At 39.8% G+C, this 23,567-nt stretch overlaps 1 protein-coding gene across 3 annotated transcripts in view; it reads right to left on the bottom strand.

Annotated features, from left to right (window-relative positions):
• KLF12 (KLF transcription factor 12) overlaps positions 1–23,567 on the bottom strand; it is a 235,123-nt gene that overhangs the window by 139,607 nt on the left and 71,949 nt on the right. For all 3 annotated transcript variants that reach the window (XM_058018441.1, XM_058018443.1, XM_058018442.1), the window contains exon 3: positions 684–773. In XM_058018441.1, the coding sequence (XP_057874424.1) occupies positions 684–773 (90 nt within the window). The remainder of the gene's footprint in view (positions 1–683; positions 774–23,567) is intronic.

The raw sequence follows: 23,567 nt of genomic DNA, 5'->3' as shown, positions 1-23,567 counted from the left end.
AGAAAACAAAGTTTCATGATTAAAAAAAATCAACTTGAACAGATACCCTTGCTGTAACCTACAGTCATTGATACCACATTTCCAAGAAAACACCCTCCTCCCATGTTCCTAAAAGCTGTCACTCCAACACTAAGTTCTGCATAAAAAATCAAAATCCAATTCATGATCTGTACCACATCCAGCAGCTGATGTGATACCAGCTTTAGTCCTTTATCTTAATGATAAAAAAGTGCATTTCACCAGAGAGAGAGCAGGTTTCCACAAACAGAAAATGGAGTAGGACGAGCATAAAAAGGATTAAACAATTGCAGTAAGGCAAATATCCCAAGAAGGCAGAACAGCAAAGATACATACATACATGGACTTCCCAGACACGTGGTTTCCTTTACTGAAATCTATTCTTTTTTCCTTTTCTTAAAATTAAACTGCGCCGTTTTTTATTAGTGTAAAATTACACCAACAGCATCCTAGCCATCCCAGATGATTTTAGTAAGTGTTCTGCAGAGTTGTGTTCTATGCTCCCAGCAGATCAGACTAGATGCTCACCAGTACAAGTCCCAAGGAAATATGTTCCAGAAGAGCAGAAATAAAGGAAAACATAGAAAAGAAAATGGGAGGGACAGCTAACCACAGAGAAGCTGGGGAAGGGTTACCAGAGTGGGGTCACACAAACCTCTGCTTACCCCTTGCTCAGATTCCAGCAGCTCTGTTTTGACTCTGACTGCCGGCATCCCATCAAGCATTAACATTCTGTTCTCAAAGGCGCTGATGTCCTAAGGCAAAAAAAGGACAAGGTTAATCAAAAAATTATGGAAAAACCACTTGTTTCAATTCACTGGTCTAAGTTCTACAATACTGTAGAAGTATGTTTCTTTCAGCGGAAATGAAGTTAACGAGGAGGATGCAATAGCAATTTCAAGGAGTAGCTGCCAAGTTACTACTTCTGCTACACCAGTAAATCACTCTTTCAGTTATCCTTAAAAGAGAACTAAGTCTTCGTAAGCAACAAGGAAAAATCATCTCCAATTACTATTTTTTAATTTGAAATTAATTACAGAGGTACACGTATATTAATTAATTCCTTGCTTTAGAACTGAAAAGGAAAGCAGTGGTGTCAAACAGTTTGAAGGTTTTGGCAGTATGCTTAGATATAGCTGATTTCAGTCAAAACACTTGTACTTCTGATAGAGAAAGCTTTTATGGAGAGAAGTTACAGTGAAGGCCTGTACCCACACACATTACAAATTAATACAATTGCTCAAATTTCTTACCATTGTCTTATAAAGTTATCAGCATTTGCTAATGAAAATCTTTACACACCTCTGAGACAAAAGAAATTATCTCTGAGAGAGATAAAAAAGCAAGTTAAAAATATGCACTGTCCATGTAGTTATGGGCACTATATGCTGAGAGCTTCAAGCTGAAAAAGATTTGCAGAACTGTGGTTCTCTGAATCAACATTCCTGCTGTTACCGGAGCAGTTTATGAGGACATACAAAACAATCCTCATGTGCCTTCAATTCAAACAGCACCTCAACCTGAATCAATTTTCTACTCCAGCCAAGGCTCAAGGCTGGTGTTTGAAAGCAAGTGTCTTCAGCTGCCATTTGGTCTGGATAACATGGAGAGAATAAAAACCATTTTATCCTTCAAGCTAGAATGTGAGCAGACACCTTGGTCAGTGCTACAGAAATCTGGAGACATCACACCCATTTTTCAAACAATGTAACTGGAGCACACCTCACCTACAAGTGACTCATTCACAGTCAGTTATTATTATTAATCTGCAGCCCTGCCTGGAAGACTCTAGACTGGAAACTCACCTCTGCTCTGGTACCTCATAGTCCTCTAACTGCATGAGAATGGAAAAAAAACACATTTTCGCTGAGTTTCACAGGCAGCAGATCCATTCAGCACTGCATGGTGCCATTATTCGTAAGGAATGTATTCATAGCCCTGTTCCTTATCATGGTTGCTTCAGTGGAAATTTAAGGAAAATGGTCTATTGGAATGGAGCTTCCAAAGGCACATATTAAAACCTTAAACTACTCTAAACAGTTTCTTTTTTCCAATTGACAGATCTCATCCCAGGACCTCCACTTTCCAGGATATAAATACTGCAGAAACTGCTTATTTTTTGCATACTCCTTTATTGTAATTTAAAGAACATGCTGAAAAAGGAAACTGATATGCCCAACATGCTGCCAAAAGCAGAACAAATTATCTGCTTAAAATCCCTGTCACCCTCACTTTAAGTCCTGTGTATTTTAGCACCCAGAGCTGTGGTTATTTACTACAGGACTGGAAGAAGCTTGATGGTGAAGCAGATAAGCAAGTGCCATCTCTATTTCTTTCCTTTAAAAGTAGATTTAGATCATTAACAAAAAGCTCTAAGGGCTTAGAGTTATAAAATTTCAGATTGAACAACTAATTTTCAGCAGGACACCTGTGCATTCAAACATGTGAGAATGGAAACCAGTCAAGCTATTGAGATGTCTCACTCCACGCTATGGTGCTGCTGTGCATCTACTGTACTTTTAAAAGCTGACACAACAAGAAGGGGAAGAAAAACAAGTTCTTCCTATGTTTGCTGAGCAAATTATTTTGTGCACCTTGATCTTTATTCAGTGTTTGAGGAACAAGGTGGAAAAAACACAGGAAGGGTCTCTGATGCCACAAAGAAGCTGGATGAAATTGTGCCTGGCTTTACATCTTTCTCCCCAACAAGGGCCCTGCACTGTTTACTAATTAGCAGCAGATCTCAAGTGTCACTGAGCCCCATCAGTTTGGCTGTGGTTTGAGGTGGATAAAGAGCAGAAGCCAGCGTGGCGTTCCTGGCTCCCCCAGTGCCTATTTTGCAAGTTGAGAGTCCCTCTGCTTTCTTGATTTATAGGCAGCACAGTTGAATTTTACAGCAGGATCAGGAACACACCATCATCAAACACCCCTTAGGCTCTTTAGCTCACAGACAAAGAAGGATGAGCTGATGCTGCACCGTGTCCCTGAGGAAGTTCTACCCGCCTGAGCAAAGGGATGAGGCTGGCTTACACAGGAGGCACAGGCAGAAGGAGGGGGGAAGACAAAGTGCCACGGAGGAAAGGCAGGTTTAATGAACTGTTAGAATCTGATTAGAGGCTAATGTCCCTTTTAGTGCTTTGTACCAATTTACAGCTGATATACTTGAACCATTTTTTCCCCACTGGCTGTGATAAACTCATTAGTTTTAAAAATGCAAGCTAAACAGAGCCTTTGAAGTTTAAAACTGATAAATCATGAAAACCTGACTAGTTCATGTACCATTTAACACATTTACATTTAACTAAATTTTCATCGTGTTTTCTTCTCCTTTTGTTCTCCAAAAATCTTATTTCTTAAAAGCAGCCTTTCGAGTGCTGGTCTAAAGAGCAAATACTCTGGCTGCGAACTGCTCTGCCTTTTGGGTAATTTATAATTCACAGGAGCAATAATCACAGGAGTAAATTATTTCCAAACTATCTGATCTCTTCTGCATTTATAACTAGAAGTATGTTGTGTGACACATCCTGAGAGGCCCCTGCCGAGAAGATCCAGTCTGTGTGTGATCACAGGGACAACACAATCAGCCCAAAGTCACCCAGAGAGCTGATCCTTCCAAACAGTGCTCTCCTGCCATAACCAGCGCTTGCACCACAGTATGTTCAAAGCCACGCAGCAAACCAGGTACAATTGTTGAAGTTTGCGCAGAGTGGGCTGTCACTTAAGGCAAAGGGGCTTGAGTTACTCCCACTGGGGCTGGAGATATGAATTGAGCTCTTCCAGGAGCCTTCAAGGTCAGGCAAGCAGATGGAGCATCCACAGCAGAGTGAGGCCAGGCTGCTCCAGTGCCCACATTAACTGATGACACTCATGAGACCCACCGGCAGAGATAGGTGACGTGATGTATTGAGCCAATGCATTATTCAGGCAAACTCATTTTCTTCATTAACTGTGGTAGCTAAATTCCAGCCCCCAAAATCGCTCAGGTGAAGGGTACCTTAATTTGTGTGACAGTCCTTCCTTTTCTAGTCTCCCACTTGAACCCTCCTGGTGGACTCCTTTACCACCTTTGTAAAATGCACAGCAGATGTAGGTCCTCAACCAGGCAGACAATCAAGCCAAACACTGCATGACCTTACCAAAACATCTGTTCTCTCAGATGAGTAACTCATCCTAAAAGAGATAATGCTCTCTTTCTCAGTGCCATCCACTGGAACCTGCCACTAATCACTTTTGGACACTTATTCCCTTGAAATATTAATTAAAAACACAAATCATACCCAGGTCTGTATGGGCAACTGCTACTAGAGCAGTTGTTACACAAGACAGATAAGTTTTCAAGCTTACAAGCTCTTCTGTGAAGCTGTGGCAATACCAGACTCTCCCACTCCTAAAAAGCCTGAATTTTCATCACCTCCACAGCCATCGCTGGCATTTTCTTCATGAAAATAGCTTTCCATTGCAACTTTTAATCAAATTATCCTTCACTACTTTATAGGAACAAAAAAATCCCCTAAAATCTCATTATTTCATCCTGACGCAAACTCCCTCAGCATCCTGTAGTGTTTATTTAATAATAAATTGCAATATTATGATATTTGCCATTCACAATAAGTGCTAAGGTTTTGTAGGCAAGTTTTTCACTTTGGGACACACTGCAAACTTTTAACAACCAGAGAGTATCTGATGCCACAACAGACCTCCTGTTCTGAGACACCACCAAAGACACCCTGAAACCCCCTTTATAATTTCTTCTAAGCATAAGATGACAGAAACCAGATATCCCCACCCCACATCACAGTTTTTTCTCCCTCTCCAAGATTTTTACAACTAGCTGCTCAGTACTAAAGCCCTACTCCTGGTAACCCCAAAAAGCAAGCACTGAGCTCAGGCTTCAGAGCACCCAGAACTCAAACCTCACATTTCCTGCGTGGATTGACAAACATTTACATTCCTGTGAAAGAAAGTCTCCTCGTCTTTTTCCACTCCTGAACAAACAAGCAATACAGAGGCAAGGCAGATGATGCTTGATACTGCTGCCACTAACGAAAGGCTTAGTCTCACTCTCCTCACTGAAGAGAACTTAGTTCTCACTGAAGTGTGAACAGAGCTGCACACTGGTAAGACAGAGACACTGATGGTTCTGCTTTTTCCCATGGTGACCTGAAAGGTTCAGCTGACAATTCAGTTTTCAAAACTCTGGTGGGCTTGACCTTAGGAATCTACCACATGGCTATATGCATCCAAGCCACTGCTGCATTCTTCCTCTCCCTCAACAGCACAAGGGAAGAACAGAACATAGAAAAGCTCAGGAGACAAGATAATGACAAGAAAATCACTTATAGGGTACTGACACAGGCAAAATGGACTTCATTTGGGGAAAATTAATTTATTGCAAATAGAGTTGGATGAAAAGAAAGAGAAACAAAGACTAAAACTAAGCACCTCCACCCCCAGCTTTCTTCTGCCCAGGCCCAGCTTCATTCCAAATATTCCTTTACTTTTCTGTACAAACTTAACTTTTAACATTACACTCTTTGATTTTGAGAAATGAAGTATCAGTTGAGGGAAGAGCAGTCTCAAATTCACCATTCAAGCTTACAGTACAACGTTTCAAGCTTGAGGAGAGTAGACTTGAACAGCTAAGAGCCATGAACAGTTTTCAGGCTGTCCTTCTGACCCAAAGCTACGACACAAAACTTCTCCCACCTCGTCTTCAGGTTTTTTTACACAAGTCTTCTGTACCTGCAATAATTTCCTAATTCATCATTATATTCTTGAGGCAATTTTTGCTATAACAATATTCTTGACAGTTGATAAATGCAGGGGTTTAAGTCTTGCTTTTTTATACAGACATCTTAGAAATACCACTGAACTAACCATGAAGTAACCTATGTCAGTTATATGCCCTATGAATATGATCACTTTGTTAATTTTTCCCAACAAGTATACCCAAATTTATATTATTCTCTTTGCTTACATTACTACACTAAAGCTATTCATCAAAGTAAGAATCAGCAAAACACACCAAGACAAAAAATGTGAAGTGATCCACTTGAGGTAAAGTAGAACCTTTTAATGGCATGAATAGGTAAGTTTTTCAAAATGTGAAATTGTTATTTTCTCTTAGTTTCGAGGGATAATAGAAAAATCAAGGATTAGCATCTCTTATCAAATATAGCAATCTTCATAGGGAGAGGAAGCCAAGGAAACCAGACAACTAAGTTAGTTTTCTGAAGACCTTTATATACCATACAATGAGATCTGTTATTCACTTTAATGCAGTTCCCTCTAAGATGAAACATACCAGTTAAAGAAAGTATATTCATGTGGCTAGAAAAGAATCACTTAACTGGGAGTTCTGCCAGGGAACTGGGGGTAACAGCCCATGTCTTGCCATAAGATCTTCATCATATGTAATTATATCCATAGCTGTGTGAAATGTTCATAATGAAAGAAGAGATTCTGGTAGTTCTGTATTTTACTCCAAACTTGAATTTTCAGTCAAACTCACCAGAAAACTACAGTTTGCCTTTACTGATGCTTCAAGGAAAGTCAAAACAATGTGGACAAAAAAAGTGAAGTAAAGCTTTAGACTTCTTACTGTTTTCATATGAAACTGGGTGGGGTTCATTCTAGTTCATTTCAATTCAAAATTAATTTTCTTTGGTGAGAAGGGACACAGACTGCCAGGCATCCAGTGAACAGGGAGGCATCACAGCTCTGAGCTTTTTAGGAAGGATTCTGAGTGTGGTCTCCTATTACAACTGTGCCTGTCAGGTAGAGCCCAAACCTCAACAGTGGCTGCCACTTGATGCTGTCAGTGCCTGAGGCACATGCAAAGAGTTGGCCTTCAGCATATGCTCCCAAGCTCAGATCCTTGCTGGAAATACCAGACCTGGGCAGCTGTATCCCACTCATACCAGTACAAAGATGTGCACACGCAAAACAAGTTTCTCAAATTCCTAGTCCATTGCCTAGATCTCTTGAAGAAAATATTACTAGTTTTGAAAACAGCAGACTTCAAAATCATGAAGTACTCAAATCCCTAAGGATTTAGCTATGCTGTAATTTGCAACATATTTTTACAGATCTCTCTCCAGGAAAAGACTTCATGTTGAGACAACATTCAGTGAAGATAACAGAGAACTCAAATTTTGCTGCTAAAATCTTTTTTATTAGCTTTAGGTTAGTTTTAGGGAATATAAAATAGAACTGAAGAGACGTGAGCAGCTTCCAGGTGACAGAGGATCATCAAGTGCATTGGCAACTAGAGGCCAATCTGCTATTTCTCAAACTCAGCACACAACCCTTCAGCTTTGATGCTTTACATCAGCTCTGCTGTCCCGCCAGTTTTAGTGCTTCTACAAAGAACCATGGATCCTTCCTGTGGTACAGAATTCAGACACAATAGGTGACAACCAACAGTACTTACACCAAAGCCGCACATTTAACTTTCATAAACATTAATGGCTTCACTGTTTTCCTTCTAATATAACATGCACAGAATATTTGATTTTTGTGAATATCGATGGATTAAGTATCTGTGGATTTTCTTAACCTTACACTTAGAAGTCCCACATAATGAAAAAAGCCCAACCTCTCCATCAAAAAAAGAGAGGGAAAAGAGCCATCATTTAGGAGTGGCACATATTTAAGAAAGGGTACATGTGCAGAAAGCATGTACTACATTTATCTTTCACAAGAATTATTCTAAAAGATGTCTTTTTAGAACACTTGATACATAATAGTAAAATAAACTCTTGATAGTTTCTCCTTTGGGTTTTTTGAAGTACAGACAAGTAGTAAAGACTACTAACAAGCCAAAACTCACTACTTTTTCCCAGAAATCCAACAAAAAACAACAACACCACCACCCCCTTGGTAATTGAATTAAATTATCCCTTCTCCTCGACCACTATTATAAGACAAGTGTTTTTTAAAAACTCTTGCTCAATTTCCAGAGCAATGCTCTAATACCGTATGTCAACTGCCCTCAAAACTGAAGAAGAGCTTACAGAAGAGTTTGAAGATGAGTAAGACTTAAAATTAAAAACAAACCTCACCACCACCTGGCAAAAAAAAAAAATTGGAACAGGAAACAATAATTTTTCTAGTATTACATTGACCAAATTTGCACATATTACTTAAAGGTTACCTTCACTGTTGTCTAAATTGTGACTATTTTGTACTTGCTGAGCAAATGAATATTAAAGAGCATTGCCCAGGAGCTTGCCAGCAGATACACAGTGACTACAATTTTACTCTGAATTCTGACTGGGCCTGCTCTGGTCAGAAAATTAGCTGCTGAAAGTACAGGGAGCTGGCTGGCACAGTTCCCCCAACTTATACCGTGCCAAGTCTGCTTCCATGAAGACAGATACAACATGGATTCTGTGTGCTGGAGAACAGAAAGAATATTTAGCATGTAGCAGTAGTCAACAATTTAGTCCAAAATTTGTGCATGAGACGTTATGTGGCAGGCCAAACATTGTTGGCTCTTTGCCAAGAAGCGAAGATGCTTTCTACAGGATCTGCTTGACACCATCATTCCGTGCAGTCCAAGAGACCATCACCTCAAAGCAATAGCACCTTCAGCTCTACAACTGCAAAGCTCCAGAGGGAGCACTGAAACAACCACATAAGCACTTTCATAGGCCTGGGCATCATCACTTGCTTCAGAAATTAAGCCAGCCCTTGCCATTTGTGTTTCAAAGTAAACAAACACACTACCAATAATACTATCTGTCCCACTGCTGCATGGGATCATACCCAACCCTTCAGCTCAACAACCAAACTGAGGTTTTTGTCCTCCTCTAGCTGCCATGATCACTCTCCTAAAATAAAACATGGCAATAAACTGATGGTCAGGCCCAAAATCTGGATTCTTATAAAGTACAGACATTACAAACTGTATCCTCTGGACGAGAGTAATATAAGCTTATGCCGACGTTAAATACACCTAGTGCCTTCTAGCAGCTGAGGCACAGAAATTTTAGGCAACTGGCACTGCTTCCATGCAGCAGGTAAGTAAGCGTAATTCCTTGTTTCTCACTGATCTGGGAGCTCCAGCACAGAGGCAGAACAAAAAGCGAAGCAAGGAAAAGCCAGTCTTTGTAACAACCAAAATTCAGGAATTTCAGCTAAGACTTAATTTTTATTTCAGATTTTCTTTGTTCACATGCAATTTTAAAACACTTTTGGGGTTTCTTCCTATTAAAAATAGAGCAGTATATGACACCCATAAGCGAACAACTTGTTCCCAGCAGTGGCTCACTTCCAGCTCAGCCTGTCATGCTGCCCATGACAGGAACAGCAGCCTTGAGGAGGAGGACACCTTGTGTGCACTGCACCTTCCAACACCAGGTATCGTAGGAAGGTTCACACAGAGCCTCAGAAACCATCTGTCACAGTTCATGTACAAAGTCACAGATACCACAGGCAGTAAGTGGTGAAACCAAGTGCTTTTTCAATGGCCCTGTTCCAGCTGCCAGTTAGAGCTGTGACCACAGTCTCAGCCTCAGAAGCACAGTCAGATAGCAAAAGCATATAAAGCTCATTTGATTCAAGGACAGGCCAAAATAACACAAGATTAATTAAACAAAACTGAATGACTGCACACTCAGATGAAAAAGACTACATGCCAGAAACTAAGCATTATTCCATGACCTTTCCCCACACCTTACATGCATGTGGAGGAGCAGCAATTGCTGTACCTGCTTCTCACCATAGAGCAAACTCGATGCTTATTCTGACATGTTTAAAGAAAGGGTGTATGCTGTGATGAAACTCCCAAACTGCAAATGTTTAACACCCTGTCCCAACCCAATCTCTGTTTTATTTAACAACAGTTTGAGGTTTCCTGCTCCCCACACGCTTCAGTGCAAACTCATGAGAAAATACTAATATTGAAGTTGGTGGGTAGTACAAAGCTCAAAAAAGGGAAACCACAGTTCAAAAAAAGGGGAAACTCTTGACTTCTGTTCATTTAGTGAATAAAATACAAAGCACCTCAATTCATTAATAAGAATTTTTAAGCATCCACCAAATATTTTGAAAAATTGTGTAAAATAACATTTTGATCTGACTGGCTGCATCAACTGCTAGATCAAGCCAATACCTAACTACTCACAAGGTATCTTCTTACTCAAGACAGAATGATCAAAATGCTTATGTACAAAACTGTCAAATTAGATTCCACAAGCAATAAATTATAGGGGCCAATTTTAAAGGCAATTCTAATTAAGTGCTAAGAATTTCTAATCAAAAAGTTTTAAATGTCGCCAACATGCATTTCCCACAGATTCTCAAAGAAACCGTGATTCCTCAAACACGTTTGAAAAACAAGGGCTCTGCACAATATTACTGCAAATTATCAAAATAACAGCAAACTTCAAGATTAAAGAATAGTTTAAGTAACTGTAGACAGAGCCATAAAAATCTGGAAAACGTCAGAAAGCGATATACAAGTAGCACACATACTAGTACATTAACAGACACCCTGAACTTTCATTAAAACTTCTTTAAAAGGCAGAGATACTGAATTTGCTATATACAGCCAATCAAACTTGGCAGTTATATTAAATCAGAGGTTATAAACAAAATGTATGAGTATGTGTCTAGGCAAAAGACAAGCTAATGCATAATTCATTTACACCAAGTCATTTTACAGCATGAAATATCATGGAAAAACTGGGGGAACAATGAATGCTATAGCCAAGCTGGTTTTTTCTTAGGATTGTAGGATATCTCCAGTTAAACCTCCTACCCAAAGCAGGTGCTAACTGGAAACCATGGGATTTGCACTGGAACTGTAACTTACACATAGAGAGAAGCTGGTCTCATGACAAGTCTGCTTGTCTGATGGGCTGGATATTGGTTGAAAAACAACTGGACTTTTCTACAGATTTGTTTACCAGGAGCTATCATCAAGCACAAAAATACAGATACAACCTCTGGCTATGCAAACTCAGAAGAGGTACTTTTTCAATGGCCCTGTTCCAGCTGCCACTTAGAGCTCAGAGGGACCAGTCTCAGAAGAGGCACTGGGGCAATACCATCACTCACACAACAGCCTTGCTACAGCCTTTCTCCAAGCATCCATTATTGACTAGTGAAAGCAGAAGCAGGTTAAGGTAGATGGCCATTTGTTTAACAGAAAACACATTTCTATTTTTATGTCTTTTCTTTATGTATAATACACACCAAAAACATCAAAGGTAAACCAGCTCTAAACCATGGCATTCTGGTCTCAAGAGCTGCACTCCAGAATGAATTGACATTCTTGTGCCGAGTACCTGGTACGGATCACTGCCAAAAGGTACCTAAAGCTACCTAGGCCACTGTCTGTTCTTCTGCAGGGTTTCACTACCTGACATTTACTGCAGAGGTAAATGAGATGGCCAACACACAGCATATACAGCTTAGTATGAACTTCAAACAATAACTTCAGAGCCTTTTCCCTTTGTTCCTTTCAGCGACCATTTGATTGCTGAACACACAGTGATACAGCCTGCCCATGTGTACTGCTGCTGCTGGCCAGCTTCAGGACTGGGAAAAATCACAGCCAAACAACAGCACCTGGCAAAGCAACCTATTGCTGTGCTCACTGAAACCCTGAGAAGATTTACACCAAGCTGTACAATAAAACTATTCATTCCTACCTGCTTTTCAACTGTACCTTACATCAGAGGCGCCCTTTTGCAAAAGCATTTGACAGAATCATGTGTGACTACTAAATGTGCACCACTGGGTCTTTAAATCCTCATTAGTGTTCTTGAAGTCAGAGCACCTGATTATACATTGCACAGCAGGAAGATCTAACAAAATGTTGTTATTTGTATCATCCTTTCATCCTGTATCAACCCAGCATCATGCTCTCTTTAAAAATGCATAGTGACCTTACCCATGTCAAGGCTTTCAAGAAATAATGCACTGAGATAATTGGTTGCTTGGCATCATACAAAGCCTTCAGAGCGTGTGTCAAGCCCCAAGTCATACTAATATATTTAACATTTCTCATTAGGACATAAAAGAAATCGTGCCTGTATAAATCACATATTTATTCCCAACACGTGGCTTAGTTACACTGTGTAAAATGATGAAAACGATTTCCTGTCCACATTAGCTATGTCTCACATAGACTAAAATGCTTTTATTAGATTTACTTTGCACCACAAGAACTGGATGGGTTAAGTTGCTCATATTTTTAAACGACGATCTCTGTATAGAGTGCATCCTTCTGAAGATACCCAGACCTTGAACATTAATAACATGACAAACTACCTCCATCATTATTCTGGTTGCTGAAATTCAATAAACATTACTAAAATATTCTCACCACTAAAATCACAGACACAGTTTTTTCAAGAGCAGTGTTTATCAGACACTGAATGATGCTGGACACAAATCTGGTGAGTGATTCCCTCAATCAATGTAGCTGATTCACGAGAATGCTTTCTATGCTGAAAGCTCATGCCAAGTCACCACCCCACAAGTAAAGTAAAAATAATTTTAAGAATTTTTTTCATGAAAACATACCTTTTCCTAAAAATCACTCCTCATGGGACTTCAACTAAAAGAATCTTGGTTTTCTGATGAAAAGCACCAAAGTTACACCACAGTTAGTGCTGTTTCCTAAAATGTTCATCCCCTTGCTCAGCACCATCAAGACTTCAATCCAGTGTCTGTGAGCATGTCCACACCTTTAAGTGTTTTGAGGTATACTCTATACTGTCTGAATATATTTATGAATTCATAATTCCAAGAATTTTAGAAAAAAGCTTGGTAATTTTATTACCTATTTGGTACCAAGGAGAATAAATTATCCACTCTTAAGTGAAAAATGCGAAATTCCACAATTATTTATTTTAAAGTTTAAAATGGTCTCTGAAACATTCAGGGGTGGGTGGTGGTTCCTGTTTACTTGTTTGGGAGTTTATGGTGGTTTTATTCTTGTTATTGTATTGGTTGGGGTTTTTTTAGTAATGATAACTCTCAGTTGGTCACATGCCTGAAGAACAACAGAACTCTAAATTTATTTGCAACATGACAGAATACTTGCACAAATCAATGGATTAATCTCTTACTTCAAAGTACAAATTTAAGTATTAACCAGAATATACCACAACTGTGAAAAGAAAAAAAAAAGTCACAGCACCCATTCCACTTTGAGAAACTACTAGATTAATCAAAGACATCACTGTAAATACTGTTATCACTATATCTGATTATCAAGTCCCATAGAACCCTACTCAAAAGGGCAAAGCTTTTAAAACTAGAAAAAATCCTTCCCATTCTGCCAATACAACTGCTTCAGGGTCAGATATAAAGGTCATATTTGGATTGGATAGTTTTTGTTGAAATTTTGCAAGTGGATACCAGTAAGTACTTCACATGCTCGTCACTCTGAAATGCCTACTAAGAGATTAGTAGTAATGTGCACCCATGCAGGGCAGAATCCTGGCTGACTATATGGCATGTTCCCCAGGGCTCAAAGCAGTAGAAGCCAATACAGGAAAGCCAATACAGGAAACGCCCACCTTTACTCCTCATTAGCAAGGAATACAGGTTCATCAAAATGTGATAAGCATTTCTGAGTTCCTATCTCAGAAAGAGCTGAAGGCAGCTGACACTTCAGAGTACAGTAACACAACAAGCAGTAAATGCTTACTCCTTAAGATCTGTACAACTTGCAAACTTCTGCAACTGAAACCTTCAGGATATTTAACTAAATGAACAACAGTTTAAGAAAACCACCACAGCCATGCTAGAGCAGATCAAGTTCAGCCCTGCAGAGAAGGGCTTGGGGGTGCTGGTGGGTGAGGGGCTGGGCATGACCCAGCTGTGGGCACTCACAGCCCAGAGAGCCAAACGTGTCCTGGGCTGCATCCAGAGCAGCGTGGGCAGCAGGGACAGGGAGGGGATTCTGCCCCTCTGCTCTGCTCTGACCCCACCTGCAGGGCTGCATCAGCTCTGGGGTACCAGCACAGGGAGGACATGGAACTGTGGGAGTGAGTCCAGACCAGGGACACCAGGATGTTTAGAGGGATAGAACAGCTCTTGTGTGAAGAAAGGCTAGGAGAATTGGGATTGTTCAGCCTGGAAGAGAAGGTTTCAGGGAGAACTTACAGCAGCCTTCTGGTACCTGAAATGAGCCTACAAGAAAGATGGAGAGAGACTTCTTACAAGTGTATGTAGGGATAGGACATGGGGGAATGGTTTCAAACTGAAAGAGGGTAGGGTTAGATTAGATACTAGGAAAAAAATTCTTTACTGTGAGGCTGGTGAAGCAATGAAAAAGGTTTCCCAGAGAAGCTGTGGATGCCCCATGCCTAAAGTGTTCATGGCCTGTTTGAATGGTGCTCTGAGCAGCCTGGTCTAGTGAAAGGTGTCCATTCCCACAGCAGAGGGGCTGTATCCTTCAAGTCATGTCCAGCTCAAATGATTCAATATTTCTGTCTCTGTGCAGGAAATACTGGTAGTTCACTTAGGTCTGGATTACAAATAAGAGACTTCTCTGATACAAATGTACACAGGGCTCAAAGAAGGGCATGAGGAAGCTGTCCTAACCCAGGGGGATGTCCTTCAGACACCAGGACTCTTCAGAATCCTCTCCTGTGTACACAGGGTCTGGTGCTGCATAGCTACACAGTGCAAATACTAAGTCTGGAGGCTAAAGTGAACTTTTCCCCTTGTTTGCCTTGCTCATATCATATTTAGGATTTTACTGCTGTTTAGGGAACAGTTACAAACACTTTAAATCACATTTGCCTGGTGTGATCTTTTATTTATTTACTCTAAAGATCCCCACGTGGGAGATTTCAGAGCCAACGGGGTGGAAGAATTTTAGTGTTTTAAAACACTTTCTGATGAAAACAACTCTGTTCTTATAAAAGATTCCTCGGTCTCTGATCCCATCACGCCGGCACTGTGGAGAGACAGCAGCAAATATAAGCAGATGGGTTATCACGTTGGTGCCCTTCCTTCCACACTGCAGTAACTGTTACTGATACACACTTGTGACTTGACAGAAATAACACATTTACTAGAAACACAGGAAAAAAAAACAACCGGCAAAAAGAAAAATCTAACTTTGTACATCAACTGATAAACAATAAATGCTATATCCAGTATCCAGAGGAAATCTGGCAGAAATAATGCCAGCCTGCATCTGGGAATTATGAGTGGAACACAGCATACCTAGTAGATTGACTAGTGATTGTCCATCACTGCTGAAATCACTGGAAATATGTTTTTTCATTAACAAAAGTAGAAGCTCACATAATATTACATTCAACAAATGTTGACCTTTTTATCTGATAACCTGGTTTCACATTAGATAAGTAAATGCCTTTTTTCTGTGCATCATTTTATAATAAAATACTCACCCAGGCTCTTCTAGAAGAACTAGCAATTGACATAAGATTAATACAAAAGAATTCTTAAGCCGCATACAGCTCACAAAAACCAGAACCTAAGGACATCATTAACTCTTGTGGAAACTTGCTATGCCCAAAAGTAAATCTTTTCCTTCAAGCAAAAGTGCTAAGTAGCCTTGATCGTTAAGAAGTTTTGCTAAAGATCAAAGAGCATGGCACATTTATATTCAGAATAACATAAGAGTCCAACTCTTGCTTGAAGCCAAATACACAGCTGAAAAGGATACAACAAGAGTTGATTGTTCTCATTACCACCAACACTCAACTATTTACTTTTCCAGTGTTTCCTTGTCCGTTTTCCATGCTGAAGAGATATTATCAGCTGAAGTAGAAAACCAGAAAATTCCACATCAACCAAAGAGATCATATTGGTTTGATAAAAAATTAAATCCTACAACCTTTTAATCTTAAAGCATCTTGACAAAATGCAACCACTTTGAAATGGCAAAGGCTCTAAAACCTTTGAAATTATCATTACCACTATAGAACTAACAGCAGGAATGCTTGGTTTATAAATGCTTTCCATATATTTAAATATATAACAGAATAATTACCCCAGCTGTTATGAGCATCTTATATCAAGCCATGAATTACCATCTCATTTCACTACATGCAAGACATGTTTTCAGAGATGTATGTTGCTTGTCCTCCCTGAAGAGCTTTGAAAGTCCTCAATAAGAAAGCATGATGGCTGAATGGATTCGGGTCATTCTAAAGAAAGGTTTGGTTCCTTGTACATAAAAAGCCAGGATATTGTGAACTCTCTGGCTCTCTTTCTCCATATTAAAAAAAAAAAAAAAAAGAAAGAAAAAAATCACCCTTGCTTTCTGCAGACATTATTAAGGCAATTCGCTTGTTTTACATCCTGTGATAAAATAAACTCCACTGTCATGCTGCCTGGAGCTCCTGTATCTCATCCATTATGTAAATCTCCAAAGAGTAGTTCAGCAAACATCATCTCAGTTCCACTGCACTTAAGACAACCTACACATCCAAGTTAATTTTCGTCTTCCTAAGACCAACAGGCACTCCTTAATTTGCAAGGGAGATTCTCACTGTCATCTCACTTCAGAAATACCTAATCCCAAGTCCATATATTTTAAATTAAACTCAAGACTGTACTCCAAATGCCTGGGGTTTGAGGGTCATACCATACTCTTTTTAATAAAAAGGAAAAACAAAGCCAAGGAAAAAATAATGTTTTGTATCTTGCTATTTCTAAGACACCTTTTGTCAGGTGTTTAGCCATTAGTGGTTGGGGGTTTTTGTTTTTGTTTTTTTTCCCTAATACAAAATACTGAAATACTTTTATATTACTTAAAAATTAAGGTGGAAACTCAGCACATTTACCTATAATGTTTGAAAGTCTAGGCTTTTGTTTTCACTGGAGCTATGCCCACATGTCCATCGCAGCTGACTGCAATCACAGCTGCAGTTGACTACTATCAAACTGAACAACAAAAAAATCTCAGTAAATAGCAAAGTTCAAAAGAAGGTGACAGCCTCAAAGCAGAGAACTTGCCCTTTCCTGACTCATCACCAGACCGCTGGACAAGAAAGACTTAATGAATCACCATGTGGGAAGCACAAGAGTGAGATTTAGATTAATACTGGGAGCTTGTTTTCTCTTTTAGACACATGTCCTTGGGTATAGGAAATACCATATCCAGTGGAATCATTATTCAGGTCTGTTAGCAGTGGATATCAGTATTAAACTGTCCTCTCCTTATGTGCTAGCTACTGAATTCTAACACATTCTTCTACAGCACCATATGAGAAGTGACAAATTGGCATTGTTCAACATCATGCTCTCCACAGGATGTCAAAAATACTAAAATCCAAATGCATTTATTTCTACGACTAAATTCTTATTGTCAGATATGTAGGAAAAGGAAAATAAGAATACACAGTATTTCAGTATCTGGTTCGATGTATTTTAATCAGCACCACTATTCAGATGGAGAAGATTCTTCTCCTCTTCATCACAAAGAAAAGATTAACTCCAAAATGTAATTAGTTGTGATGCTTCATAACACTGAGAATTAATATCTCCACACAAGAGAAGTATCTTTTTTCCATGCGAACTTACATGCTTATAACTAATGACCAGAAAGGGGTCATTATTAAATAAGCTGAAGTAGCAAGTCCTGTATATCTGTTCTTAAATTGTTTCATTTGATGAACCATGCTCAACAGAAATGATGATTATTCTGTTTCTTGGAAACTGTAAACCTGAGAGCATGAATTTAAACATTTTTGTCCCCACTAGGCACTTTGGAAACTGGTGTCATACTTCTGAAAATACACACATTAAAATGGTCTTGTCAAGCAGCTTTGAAATTAAATGCCTGGTGCTTCCCTCTGTGGAGCAGGATAAATTTAGTCATTACTAGAATTAGTGTGATTGTTCACTAAGTGTGCTAGGATTAAAAGGTGAAACGATCGTGGTGACTGCTCTTTCGTTCCCGAGACCGCGTGGCAGCAGAGAAGTCAGGCTGCAAGGGACGCTCAGGATGTTTTGGAAACCCAAGGCTGGAGAATGAGTCCAGCAGAGTGGAGTCTTGTGTACTCACAGTGTCTGTACCATCACATCCTACAGGCAGAACAGATGTCCTTCCAGGGAGGACAGAGAAATCCCATGGGAAGAACAGCCCTCTGGAGATGCTTATTGCTCTCTGCTGACCAGCAGAAGACAGGAGCCTTTAGCAAAATGACTGAAATTCAATAGAGCAAATCCAGGCATTCGCAATCTAGTTCTCTGCGGATTATGTCCCATCAGCTAGAACCAGTCCCCAGAAGAGATGTCAAGGCTGAAAAAGGAACTGAAGAAAGAGGTTTGAAACAGACAGTGGTTTGGAAACACCAAACCAGGTTTCTTCCGAGTAACCTAATTTGTGCAGCACTGGACCATGCCTTGAGGTGAAACAGCCTGCTGGGCCAGGACATGCATGGAAGCATTTCCTGATCTAAACTAAAGTAGCAACACTCTTGGCTCACTTCCCACTACAGCCTGAACCGAGAAAATGCTCACCTGAAAACTCCTCACCTAGATCTTTAGGCTGTTTCCACCATTCTACTTCATATATAACCTGCAAGACAAATTTTGGCAACAAGAGGCCACGGTATCAGATTCTGCTCCACCTGAAATGCAGGAACTCTGTTTTTAACACATCTCTTCCTCCCAGTAGGGGAACACCAACACACACCACACATTTTTAACACCAGAAGCGGGAACCAAGGATGTCTTTGCCCACACTATAAAGCCATTTGTTATTTTATGCTCACAGGCCAGTTTTTGTTAACTCTGCTCTCAGCTCTTGCTGATTTTTTCAAGTAGTGATCTTTTAAAGATGAAGTTTTTTGGATTTTTTTTTCCACTCCCAAAATTAATTAAAAACCAAAGAAAACCCTCAACCTGACAAAAAACTCCTCAAACTTCAAAAAACAAAGCAACATTTACACGAGGATTGAGATCACAGGATGCATTTAAAAGCTCCCTATGACCTTAAATAATCAGATGAAGTTACCATACCCCAAGCCTTATCATCAACAGCAGTAACACAAATGATAGATGCTAATGCATTTACTAAGTAAGATCACAAAGGGTTATTATTTACTTTCAGAAGTAGTTTAAACAGCACTCTGCAGAAGTGAGTTACGTCAGTAGGTGCTGAAGCAAGCTCTTAAACAGCTATCACCTACATCCACAATTTACTACCCACAGACCATCCTCACCACCTGTCTCTTTATGGAGAAGTGATCCAGGCAACACCAGCAAGATCTACCTTTGCTTGAAAATGACATTTAGTAATTTTCATGACTTGAACTGTGAAAAGATAATTTTAAATATTCCACATTCTTATCACATTTTTTTCAATTCTAGACAAACGACTTTCCTGTAAACTGCACTATAATATGAGCTGCCTTACTTCCCCCACACATCCCCTCACATGAAAATTGCTGCCATCCTCTTTCATACAATTCTCCATTATTCCTATTTCAGAAAAGTGTTCAATAAAAAAAATTAATTCAAAAACCAATACACCTGAAATATTCCACAGCAGCTCCAAGCAGAGCAGAAGTCTGTGCAGACACTGGATGGACAGCCTCCACACCACTACTGAGCCAAAGACTTTTCTCCAAGTTATGAACAAAGCCTTTGGGCAACTTTGTTCTGACTATTTGAGAATACAAACTTATTTATAACATGTGAATATATTGGTATTGGTTTTAGAGCAAAGCTTGAGATTTTGCAGAAGACCAAGCTCTGACAGGGCAAGCTTAACTCACCCCGTGCCTACTTCCTATGCCTTTCTGAAGAGTCAGAGTGCAAAAAGACCACAGCTATCTTCAATCAGTAAAATAACACTTCTGAAATATACTGCATTTTTTATAGATAAAACTTAAAAGCAATAGTTAGGATACCCCATGGATGTTTTACCCCCAATCCACACTGGCAGAAGCTAAATACAAAAACAAAACCCTCAAAATCATAGCCCAATTTTATTTAAACAAGGTCAGATCACAAGCCAACTGCAAAATATGATTTGTCCATAATCTACATGTATGTGTGTCACCAAAAGACTTAGGAAATGAAAGGAATGTAGCCAAGACCCAGGATCCATAAACAAGAAACCAAGAAACTGAGATTATGAAAGCATCTGTCTGGCAGAAATGAAGAAAATGAGCTGTATAGAAAAATTTTTGCACTGCTGTTCATAAGGAAAGCCTAATAAGAACACCAGGGTCTTTCCAGAAATCATTCCATAATGTTGTAAATGCAAGGGAAACAGGAAAGAGTTCATAAGCAAACTCACAAAGCTGAAGTGGTTTGTTGCAAGCCATCTTAAATGCCTTTTTCTCCTTGGAAAATTTCAGTGTTGGAAATGACCCCAGCAATTTTTCAGTCGTGGGCATCAGCTCCAAATTCACCTCACCGCACTGGCAGTAGGGCTGAGCCTACAGTGAGCAAACCTGGAGCTACAGTGTGCACTGTGCACAGCCCTCCAGCACTCAGTGGGAAAAGACAGGAGCAAGAGACAGCCCAGGATGTGGCTGCTGATGTAAGGAACAGGAAAAGAAAGAAAATCACTGCTGCTCCTCCCTTTCCGCAATGTAAGATTTGGGGAAAGGCTTTACTCCCACTCTACAGTTTCAGCATTAGCTTTTACATTTTTCAGTGACAGCAAGTAAAAGCAGATCTGTCCTATGAATGACTGAGCTCCAGACAACTGCCTGCTATCTATTTACATTGTGAAATATTCATTAAAAATCAACTGTTAAGGGACTCATCTTGATAAATGCTAGACAACAGATGAAACCAACAGAACTTCACATCCCCATGCCTTGCTGAATGGGGCCATCAGTCATTTTTAAGTAGTCATTTGTTACATTGTTTTATCCAACTAATTTATAATCACAATGAATTAAGACAAAACATCAAACTACAGCCTCTTTGCTGAGAGTAATCTAAACTGAAAAGCACATGACAAAAAGATAGATTGATGGTCAGTGCAAAGTAATTCCCTCTAGATTAATATATTTCACCAAGTTGATGTTTCTAGTCATAATTATATTCCAAGAATCCACTGAATGATGCTAGATGAGAAAGGTTTCTTAAGAGCAGCCACTTTCTTTCTAGAAAAACTGCATTTGTTTGCAATACAGAGGGGACAGCTGTCAAGAAAAACCAAACATATCATCACACTGTTACCACTATATTAGCTATGCAAATAAACCATAAAACTTCCTTGAAACCTTCTCAAATACATTTTACAAAGTCATTTTTTATCATGACCAGACTTTAAAAGGCATGAAAAAGCAAAAAAATGAAGTCCAATGAACCCAAACTCCGCACAAAACCAGGGCAGATCCTGAGTGAGATGAGATGACCCAGGGGCTTGCCCAGCTGGCAGTGGAGCATGGGCTAGAGCCCAAGGGCTACAACCAGTAGGTTCTGCACCCTCCCATGCCCTGCTACACGCAGGAGCCAGAGGAGGGGAGGCAAGGGCACACAAGAGATTGGGAGGTTGATGAAATGGGGTGGGCGTTCAACAGTTCAAGAAACACCTTCTTGAGTCCCTTCCTCTAAACAGCTGAGCTAAAGTTGGCTCTTGGTTGGTTTGGTTTCAGCTTTCTGAGGACGTGACAGAAAATTAGGAGTCATCCTTACACCATTAAACTCAGTGTTGTTCATCACTTTTCCAGCATTGAATAACTCAGAACATTATTAAACTTGATCAACTGAACTGCACAGTGTTATTTCTAGAAGCTGTTCATGAAACCACAGTGTGAGTGGTGATTGCACCCATGGCCACTCATTAAGTACAACCCAGATCTGTGCTTTTCCAATCTGAACAACCTCTTTTTCCCCTTTAGTTTTGCTCTCTGACCGTCTTTCAGTCCTTTTTACCTGGTTTTGAAGTCTGGACCTTTATTTTGCCCAGAACCTTTGAGCTACAGTTTTTGTCAGTCACCCATTTCCTTGCCAGCTCCTACCCAAGTCTCACCCCCCTACACCCCCATTCAGCCACTGTGCACTGAAAAACATAAACTTCAAATATCTGATTCAACAGACAAATTAACCTCTGGATGCAGCTGTGAGTATTATGGAAAATGCAGAAGTATCATAAGCTGCATGCATTCAATATACACATTTGCTGTCAGGTTTACTTTTGCATATTTCTTTTTTCTGCTAGATATTCATCTAACCTCATTTTATGAGACAGAAAGAATTATGCTCACTTTTCCTTCATCAATTGCATATATGCTTAGATATCATTTATTTATACAACACCACATTTACATATATTTTGAGGCAGACCAAGGAACACCTTAAGTATACCAATATAACATACAGTCAATGCAATACAGGCTGTTTACACTCCCAACAATACACCAACATTTTCATGTCAGCAGTGAAAATCTTTCAAAACTAGATTAGTAGAGAAGCAATAAAACAAAAAGCTAAGGCAGGGTCCTGGCTGAAATCCAATCTCTTCCCTATTGGAGCCAGAACTTTATCAACCGATCTTAACAGTGACCACAGAGAAGCCTTCTCCACCTCTATTGCTTAAGCTTTCTGGAATCATTTCTTCCCAGAAAAGGAATTTTTAGCCTTGAACTTTGAATTCCTCCATGTAACCACATTTTTTTTCTTATTCAGTGACATGATTTAATCACGGTACTTTCCTTATATAAAAGACTGTCAGTAGGATTCAGAGCCCTACATTTGCAAAGAGTGCCAAACAGAATACATGTAAAGAAATAACTCAGAACCCCCTTCCTTATCTGCACATATTTAGAACAGCTTCCCCACAATTACTGTGGGATGTTATCAGAAGGGCATGAGAGAGTGGAACCGTGGCTTGACAAGAAAGAGGTCACCCTGTTCTCCAGTTCTTCCTTCCTCATTCCACCACTGTGTTAAACCAGAAAAGCAAAAGCAGAGAGAGGAACAGCAATACAGACATAACAGAGATACAGCTCTCATGCAATTACAGAAACCTGCAAAAAGTTCAAATTCTTCCAAGAGTCTTTTGCTTTTGCTTGATCTGGAAGTCATCCCTCCTCTGCACAGACTCTGGGCATGACAGCCCCTCTCAAGAAATAAATCCGTAACTTTTTCTGCCCTGGTGTCACTTCCCAAACCAAATACCTAAGACATAGCCTGTCCTAGTTACTTCTCAATCCAACATAGAACATTACCACACTACGGTAGTACTGCTCTGTGCTGGCTCCTGGACAGCAAGAGTAGTCCACTGTAAAAAAATTATATCCAAAGATGGTTTACAGATTAGTTTGGTTTTTTACCCTCTCACACTTTCTGTCAGTGAAGTGCCTCCCCAAGCTTGTAAATACAGGATTTTATCACTGCACTTTGGAACAATGCAAGTAAGGTTTGGAAAGTATCAGTTTTTCACTCTGCTATTCATAGCCAAGAGATCTGAGCAGGGAAGTGTTTGCTCTGCCACAACACTGGCCCATCCCAAGCTATCAGACATCGGTATGGGCAGCAGCCGCTGACCTGTCAGCAATCAAACCAAAGGGAAATTCCTCAACATTCTGTGCTCTGCTTTTAGCAGGCAACAACTGCTGCCTCGTGTGGGCATA

The sequence above is a fragment of the Melospiza georgiana genome, chromosome 2 (assembly GCF_028018845.1).
Source record: "Melospiza georgiana isolate bMelGeo1 chromosome 2, bMelGeo1.pri, whole genome shotgun sequence".
NCBI lineage: Eukaryota > Metazoa > Chordata > Aves > Passeriformes > Passerellidae > Melospiza > Melospiza georgiana.
The sequence above is the reverse complement of the archived record's forward strand: the minus strand, read 5'-3'. Positions and strand labels throughout refer to the sequence as shown.